We start from the raw sequence: 9,631 nt of genomic DNA on the forward strand, positions 1-9,631 counted from the left end.
ATGGACCCTGGCAATCACTCCATGGTGACTGAGTTCATCTTGGCTGGGCTAACAGAGCAGCCAGAACTCCAGCTGCCCCTCTTCTTCCTCTTCCTAGGGATCTATATGGTTTCAGCAGTGGGGAACCTGGGCATGATCATACTGATAGGGCTCAGTTCAAACCTGCACACCCCCATGTACTATTTCCTCAGCAGCCTGTCCTTCATTGATTTCTGCCAATCCACTATCATTATTCCCAAAATGCTGGTGAACTTCGTGGCAGAGAAGAACATCATCTCCTACCCTGAATGCATGACTCAGCTCTACTTCTTTGTCATTTTAGCTATTGCAGAGTGTCACATGTTAGCTGCAATGGCCTATGACCGCTATGTTGCCATTTGTAAACCCTTGCTTTATAATGTCATCATGACTCCTCAGATCTGCTTCTGGCTCTCAGCAGGAGTTTTTATTTGGAGCATCATTGGATCTACAATCCACACAGGATTAATTTTGAGACTCTATTTCTGTAAGATGAATGTGATTAATCATTATTTCTGTGACCTCCTTCCACTCTTTGGGATCTCCTGCTCTAGCATCCATATAAATGAATTGTTGCTTCTAATCTTAAGTGCTTTTAATATTATGTTCCCTTCCTTAACCATCCTTGCTTCCTACATCTTCATCATCTCCAGTATCCTCCGCATCCGCTCCACTGAGGGCAGGTCCAAAGCCTTCAGTACCTGCAGTTCCCATATCTTAGGTGTTGCTATTTTCTTTGGTTCCTTAATATTCATGTATCTTCAGCCATCATCTGTGAACTCCAGTGGCCAAGGGAAAGCATCCTCGGTTTTATACACCATCATTGTGCCGATGCTGAACCCCCTCATCTACAGCCTGAGAAATAAGGATGTCATAGTTGCCCTAAAAAAAATTCTGCAATTTAGAAAACGTTCATGAATAGAATCAGCGTCATATCAGAAAATTCCTTTTGATGATATATGTGATGGATTAGATGTATTGCTGAATTTTTTAATTCCATATAGCCTATCTGTAAAAATCTTCTCCAGGTCACTTTCTTTGAACTTAGAGCATATTGTTTGTATGGAGTATTACTAAGAATAAAATACTCCACAGGATTAAATGATCTATAGATTTATTTTTAATAATGATACAAATAACAATGAGAAAAAAGTTGATGATGTTAATCATGATGATAGTAATATAACTGCAAAGTTTTATAAAATATCAAGCTTTTAAAAGGATAACTGAAATATTTACAGTATTTCCTCAAGGCAAGAACTCTATTATTTTCCAGTTAAAGATGAAGAAATTGAGCTCATTTCATTTGCATAAAACCTCAAGATCCTACTCATAATGAATCTACAGCTTAGCAAGTTTCAGTCTGGGATCCACAATTTTAGTTAAAGTGGTTCTTGGGTTCCAGGGACTAGTGGGTAGTTCTATACACTCCTTAAGATCTGTCTCCTATGTGTCACACTCCCCTGGTTACATACATGGCCATGCTACTTTCCACTAGATGGTACCAATATTGCTTTCCCTTCCATTTCATATGTTAAAATGAAAATAATCAAAATCTTTCACTCTTGTACACATTAATACAAAAATAGAATGAAAATGAAAACTCATTATAGAGTCTCATGACAGGGACTCAAATTATCATAGTTGACAGTAATTATATATATATATACACACACACACACACACACACGTAATAAGCCACATTGTCTTATCTGTATACCAGTAATACTATTATTATTTGTGGAACAACTCATCCTGTAAGTCACAATACCTACACAGCTGTACTCTTTTATGTGACTCATGCTCTTTTCCCCATAATTTACCTATAGTTGTTATTTCACATGCATTTCATTTTAAGACATCTCTTTTTTCCCCAGTGTGATTGCATATCTGCTTTTGGGCAATTAATATTTTACAACTATGAATTCACATGATATTCTAAATACTCATTTCTTCTATCTCCAATTCACACCAGTGTACTCAATCATTCCCAGTAAGTTCTCTCTACATAGTGTATTGCGTTATGCAGTATTTAGCTAGTTTCCAAATATCGGGCAAAATGTATATTTTACCATGTTAGTATTTCATTATCCATTCGTTCATTGATGCCATACATTCATTTTTATTCATTTTATTCATATTTAGCATTTAATTTTCATCAGTCTTATATTGGAAGGGAAAATGGCCACAATTACAACCCTCTCTTAGACTTGGTTGACAGTCCAGTGCTGTGTCCAACAGGTAGAAATGGACTGACACAGAATGAACAAAGAGTCACTGAATTACTAGCACCTGAACTGATAAAGAAAATACAGACTGAGAGAAAGTTAGTGGCCTCATAAAGAAAAATCAGTATAGCTCTGAAAAATCAATATAGCTCAGAAAACCATGTCATATTGAAGATGATTTAATGAAGCTACATAGAAAAGCAGAAAGAAGACAGTTCATGACTCACCTCTCATCACTCATTGGCAAACACTGTAATTTATTGAAGGAAGCTCTAAATGTTTAGAAACAGAGAGGTGACAAAATAGCTTTGGATGTTTGTAATGTCAGACTTAAGTTGGTATAGAAGATGGATGGAAAGAGAGTAAGTTTAAGTTGAAGGAAGACGAGTCAGCAGCCATCTTATTTATCTAAGCAAGATATGAAATAATAGTCATTGGAACTAGAAAGAAAAAAGATTTTCAAAAGATGTTTGAAAAGATGCATTGTTCAGACATGGCTCAATAAAAATGAGTTGAGGGATGGAAAATATGAGGGTAAATGCACATTTCTAGCCTGGATATCTAAATAAAGGATGAATGATGTAGAACTCTCAAGATGGAACTCTAACTTTATTTTTTTATTTTTTTATTTTTTATTTTTTTTAAATAATAAATTTTATTTTTATATTCCCCCATACAATTGCAAATGCCCCATTCTGACCCCAATCCTTCCCCTCCCGCCCCCCACCCCCCAAAAAGTATCTCTGGTTCATAGTTTTTTGTTGATTTTGATTTTCACTTTCTTATATTCATTTTCCTGGTCCCTTATTTAAGTTTTCTAGATTCCTGCTATGAGTGAGACCATCCGGTATTTTTCTTTTTCTTTTTGGCTTATTTCGCTGAGCATGATCCCTTCCAGCGCCATCCATGTTGCTGCAAATTGCATGTGCTTATCTTTTTTGAATGCTGAGTAATATTCCATGGTATATATGTACCACATCTTCTTGATCCAGTCATCTATTTTTGGGCATTTGGGTTGTTTCCAAAGCTTAGCTATTGTAAACAGTGCTGCTGTAAACATAGGGATGCAGGTGTTCTTTGGAATTGATGTTTCTGTGTCCTTTCGTAAATACCTAGGAGTGGAATTGCTGGATCATATGGAAGCTCTATGTTTAGTAGGTCCAGAAATCTCCACACAGCTCTCCATAGTGGTTGGACCAGTTTGCACTCCCACCAACAGTGCAGAAGGGAACTCTAACTTTAGATGAGAATTCATAGCAAAGCAATAAATTTAAGCTCAGTCTGTTTGTTTTTTTTCTCTATAGTTACTTGATTGATAGACAGAGACATACACATAATATTCTCTTCTGAATCATCTATACTGATGGAATGGAAATAATGGCTTCTACGTGTCTCTTAATAGTTTTCATTACTGTATAATCATTTATGGAAAGGTCTGTTTGTATCCTTCTCATGTCTATCCTTAACCAAGCTCTAACTCTCTTGCTCACATCTTTTAATCAGCATGCTGAACGAATAGCTAGTCTTAGTCTGCTCATCCATAAAGAACACTCCATTTACATATTATTTTCCTACAACCATTCAGAATCCTAAAGTCACTTCCAAAACTAAAAGAAGTTTTCTGATATGTAAAAGGGAAACTTGTTTGAATCTGAAAGAATATGAAAGGGGTTCTATATTAGAGCTGATCTAACATTTTGTTTCTCAGAGTGATCCCTAGACTGGTAGTATAGGAAAAAACTGAGAGTTTGTTAAAAATACATAATCTCAAGCCATATAGCAGTTTTACTAAATCAGAATCTGCATTTAAACAAAACCCCAATGTTATTCCTGTGCATATGGAAGATTGAGAAGATTTATTTAAATGCTTAAGTTTGACCTCAGATCCTAAACAATGTACAAAAATCAGTTGTCTTCCTATATACAAACAGTGGGTTAGAAGAGGAAAAAATCAAGAAAATAATCCAATTTACAATTGCATCAAAAACACCTAGCAAGCTTAACAAAGGAGATGAATATAATGAAAACCAAAAGACACTGTTAAAAGAAACAGAGGAAGACACGAAGAAATGGAAAGATTCCTTCCAGGTCCATCCATTTTACTGCAAATGGCATGAATTTATCTTTTTTGATTGCTGAGTAATATTCCATCATCTATATATACCACATCTTCTTGACCCAGTCTTCTATTTTCGCGTGTTTGGGCTGTTTCCATAGCTTACCTATTGTAAACAGTGCTGCTTTAAGCATAGGGAAATAAGCCAGGAAGAAAAAGAAAAATATCGGATGCTTTCGCTTGTAGGAAGAATGTGGAGGATCCAAACAAGGGATCGGGGAGTGGGGGAAGTTATTATAATAAAATGAAAATCAAAATCAACAAGCAACTATAAACCAGAGACATTCTGCAGAGGGGCAGAAGGGAGTAGGATCAAAATAGGGGTGGAAAAAGCACAAGGGACTATGTTGATGGCACATGGGTGAATTGGTAGTAGGAATTTCATGGGGATTATAACTGAGATGAGAAAGCACGCACTGTAAAAAATGAAGAATGATGTAAAAAATACACACACACACACACAAAAGAAATTTTTAAAAAAGACATGGAAAGATATTCTCTATTCACAGACTAGAAAATTTAATACCATTTGAATGATCATCTCACCCAAAGCAATATACAGATTCAATGCAATCTCTATCAAATTTTCAAAGGTATTCTTCAAAAAAATATACGAACATTACTCAAATTCATGTGAAACCACAAAAGACCCTGCATAGCCAAAACAAAACTGACAAAAAAAGAGGAAGAATGATGGTATCACACTCCCAGATGTCAAACTATACTACAAAGCTATAACTACAACAGTATGGTACTGGAACAAAAGCAGACATGCAGACCAATGGAATAGATTTGAGATCCCAGAAATAATCTCACACCTAGATAGACAGTTAATCTATGACAAAGGAGCGAAGAGTATACACTGGAGAAAGGAAAGCCTCTTCCATAAATGGTATCTTGAAAACTGAAGATCACGTATAAAAGAATCAAACTAGATCATTATTTCATATCTATACAAATTAACTGAAAATGGATAAAATAATTGAATGCAAGCCCAGTAACCATAAAATACAGACAAGAAAACACCTAGAACACTTTATGACAAATGCTTCAGTGATGTCTTTGTGGGTTCATCTCCAACAGCCAGAAAAAAAGAGAATATGAACAATGGAATTACACCAAACTAAAAAGCATGTGCACAGTGAAAGAAACTATCACTAACTGAACTGAACTGGAAAAAATATAAAAATAACTTACTGAACTGGAAAAAATATTTGTACATCATACAACTGAGAAAGGTTGATATCCAAGATCTACAAAGAACTTACACAACTCAACAAAATGAAAATAAAGAACTAAATCAAAGTATGGGCAGAACAGCTAAACAGGAACTACTCCAAAGAAGACATGTGGTCAACAGACCCATGGTAAAATGCTGATCACCACTGACTGGCAGAGAAATGCAAACCAAAACTACAAAGTTATCACCTCATACCTGTGAGAATGGCCCATATCAAAAAGTTTTGGCAGGAATATAGACTGGTATAGCCCCTATGAAAATCAGATGGAGATTCAATAAAATCTTAAAAATAGGGGCCTCCCTGGTGGCACAAGGGGTTAAGCACTGCACTATGAAGCAGGCACAGCTCTGCAGCACGAGTTCGATCCTGGCCTGCCAGAGAGCAACCCACATGGCGCAGCAGATCTCTCCTGTCTCGCCCGCTGCTCCCTTCAGCAGTGTACTTCGGTCAATCTACCTGTTCTGTTCCCCACTCTGTCTCTGGTGAATCCTCTCACCCTCCGCATCTCTGGCCTGTGCCCCAGCTCTTGCATGCGTAAATAGATGAATCTTAAAAATAAAATAAAATATTAAAAATAGATCTGCCATATGATTCCACTTACAGTTATCTACCCAGAGAGTGTAAATGCACTAATCTGGAGGCAAATATCCACTGCTATGTTCATTGCAGGGCTATTTATAATAGTCAAGTTATGGAAGCAGCCTAGATGCCCAAAGACAGATGAGTGGATTAGGAAGATTTGGGACGCACACACAATGGAATATTACACAGCCCAAAATTAAAATGATAAATTTTAGAGGTTTGTAACAACATGGATGAAACTGGAGGGGATAAAGACTGCTAAGTGAAGAAGAGGAAAGACAAACACCAGATGGTGTCATTCATACATGGAACACAGAGAAACAAAACAAAGATTCAGATAAAAGTCAAAGCAAAAGTAAAGCCTAGAAATCTGGAGAATTGAGGCTACCAGAGGGAAGAGACTAACGTGGGGAGGAGGCACACTGGACTATGGTGGAGGACAGTAGTGGTGGGTATAGTGTGGTGACATACACCTGATATGTGTAATCCTATACCTTTAAATCATATTCAGTGTTGTAAACTAATGTTACCTCTATAAGAACATATAAAGTTTTCACTTCAGATAAAAAGAAATTCTCAGGTTTTCCCTGCACACAAACTTTAATCACTGATTGTTAAGTTCAGGCTTGACAAAGAATCCCTCTTGAAGGAAGAAGCTAGTCAACTGGGAAATGTCGATGTAATTACTACTTTTCTCAAGAGCTTTTCCCTGAGAAATAGAAATTGTTGATAAGTATTTGTCTCCATATTATTTGGTGCCTGGGATATTTAATACCTGAATAGCCTTCATAGTCCAGCAATCAGACCTGCTGTCAGGACTGTGAAAGGTGAAGATGTTTGCTACCCTGAGGTTGGAGAAACACTGAAAATTCACTCTTGGAGATGGTGACCTATGAAGTAGATGGGCTTCAAAAGTGGCTGAGACAAGACTCTGCCTGCCTTTTCAGCACTCAAGATAGCAGGATGCTGGGGACCTACAACTTTCAAAACCAACATTAGCACTCCTGCAAGTTGCAAAGTTTGGCATTGAGATTTTCAGGAACCAAAGAGGTGAGTGTGTCGGTTTCTAACTTGTGATGTGAAATTACTGAGTGTGGAAGAAATCACACTGGAAATTCTGCAATTGTTCCTCCATACCTTCATTCAGTATTCACTTACTCATTTTTTAGACTTTCTATGACACGCCAAATGTATGTCATTTACTTGGCACAGAGGAGAATAAGTCTGATGTGGTCCATCATCTGGCTCATGGTCCAGCTCTTTAGTAAAGTATTAGGAAATATGTAGCAAAGTAGAACTTAGAGCATGAGTTTCATTAGAGAATGTGTCATTTTCATTTTATATCTCTAGTCTTGAGCTCAGTGTTGACACTTACTGGTTTCTCAGTAACCTTTACTCAATAAATGAGAGAGAAGAGAGAGAGAGAGAGAGAGAGACTTGAATGTCTGCACTCAGACCAATGGACTGACTTTGATATCTTAATCTTCTTCCCAATCATCAGAACTACTTTTATAATTTTGTTTCCTTCCCATTTCATTTTTAGAAAGTTCAGGTGTTTAAACTTCACCCTCTGATTTTCTGGTCCACAATATCTGGCTTAGGAATAGGAAATCTATATTAAATAATCAAACAGAGTATCTCCAGATGAGTTGACAGAATTTTGAATACAGATGAATGTAGAGTTTTGAGAATATTTTTAAAGGTGGTATTAAATATATATCTAAAATTGAATACAGTTGTCAGCAGAATGAGAAACTTCAAACCCAATAAAGAAAGTTGGTTTAGTGTGTTTTCAGAGAGGACAACAGTTGTCTGATATATTTTGGTGCTCCTTCGTTTGGTGAGTATATGTTAATGAGTGTTATTTCTTCTTGAAGTATTGTCCCCTTGATCATAATGTAGTGACCCTTGGGGTCTCTTTTTATCTTTTTGAGTTTGAAATCTGTTTTATCTGATATAAGTATAGCTGTTCCTGCTTTCTTTTTTGGTCCATTTGCTTGTAGGATTGTTTTCCATCCTTTAACTTTGAGCCTATTTTTATCTTTTGTAGCTAAATGTGTTTCCTGGAGACAGCAAAAGGTTGGGTTTTGTTTCTTAATCCAGGCTGCAACTCTGTGTCTTTTTATTGAAGAGTTTAGTCCATTTACATTCAGAGTTATTATTGATATGTTAACATCTGTATTTGCCATTGTGTTTGTCTTTCCTTTGATTTTATTTATTTATTCTTTTAATAACTTTTTTTTTTTGGCCTTCTTTCATTGTTATTCGTCCCTCTGAGGTTCTGACTTTAGGACTCCTTGTAGTATTTTTTGGAGTGGGGGTTTAATGTTCACAGTTGAAAATCCTAGAAATATGAACAAATTATTTAAATTTCAGAAGATGGAGGTATGCTTCAGAAGAAATTGAGAAAAAAACCGTTTATCAGAACAATTTACAGAGATTATATTATTCCTCAGGGATGGAATTAAGAGAAGAAGGATGGTTCAGGAACTACTGTATTCATTATAATCATATGTTTACATTTTTACATTCATCATTTTTTATAAATACTGTAATATCCCTAGCTGGTTCCAATGATCAACTGTACTAAGAAATCCTTTAATTAATACTCTATGTTTAAATATGATCTTCTACATTTTACTGTAAAGCAAAGTCACTTTTACAGACTTGGAGGTCAGACGCAAAATTATTTTTCTTGTCCAAGGGAATCAGCTAATAAATTCTGGGCTCAGATACAATCCCAGGTATATGACTTTACTGTAAGGCTTGTCTGTTTAACTACTACTCAAGTTGCTTCTCTCAAGCAAAGGCAGAAGCACTTGGTCCAGAGACTTCGAACCTGCAAACTGTGGGTTAACCCAGCTAGTAGACCTGTGCAATGATTGTTGTAGGTTTTTTTCATCCTAATAATAGTATCTAAACATCAGATGATTTTAGGTAGAAGTTCAGATATTCTGATAATAATTATTTAAAAAAATTGTAAGGTCTATATATAATATTGTCTCTGTTCACCTCTGTAAGAAATTAGTTGTAAGTTATCAAAGGTTACTACTCTTAGGCAGAGTTTGCTCTCCTGAAGATGCCACTTAGTCAGTTTTAGTCATTTATGTACATCTCTCTAAATATTTATGCTTGTGAGTTTCAACTTGGAAGTATTGTCTTGATGATCATAGAAATGTTCAAATAGGAAATAGATAAGTAGAAAGTTTTCAATGATTATAAACAGAGTAAAATTATTTTATATGAAACATATACATTATATTTGAAAAGGAGGCTTAAAGAATACTAAGCGGAAATGAACTTCCATGTAAAGTTAATTGATCGTATATATCCAAAGACTACCTAAACCATAAATCATCTGCATGGGGTGCCTATCCTAAATAGGGAATAATAGTGAGGCCATCCCAACAACTATGATTTTCTCTCTCTTCTTCAGAAACACACAG

At 35.9% G+C, this 9,631-nt stretch overlaps 1 protein-coding gene across 1 annotated transcript; it reads left to right on the forward strand.

The window, feature by feature from the left end:
• LOC311182133 (olfactory receptor 8G3-like) lies at positions 1–936 on the forward strand (the record flags this gene model as incomplete). Its single annotated transcript, XM_084250732.1, has 1 exon — positions 1–936. One exon carries the CDS (start codon positions 1–3, stop codon positions 934–936), a length of 936 nt encoding a protein of 311 aa, XP_084106858.1.
• Positions 937–9,631: the final 8,695 nt, after the last annotated feature.

This window comes from Talpa europaea (genome assembly GCF_964194135.1).
Source record: "Talpa europaea genome assembly, chromosome: 12".
NCBI lineage: Eukaryota > Metazoa > Chordata > Mammalia > Eulipotyphla > Talpidae > Talpa > Talpa europaea.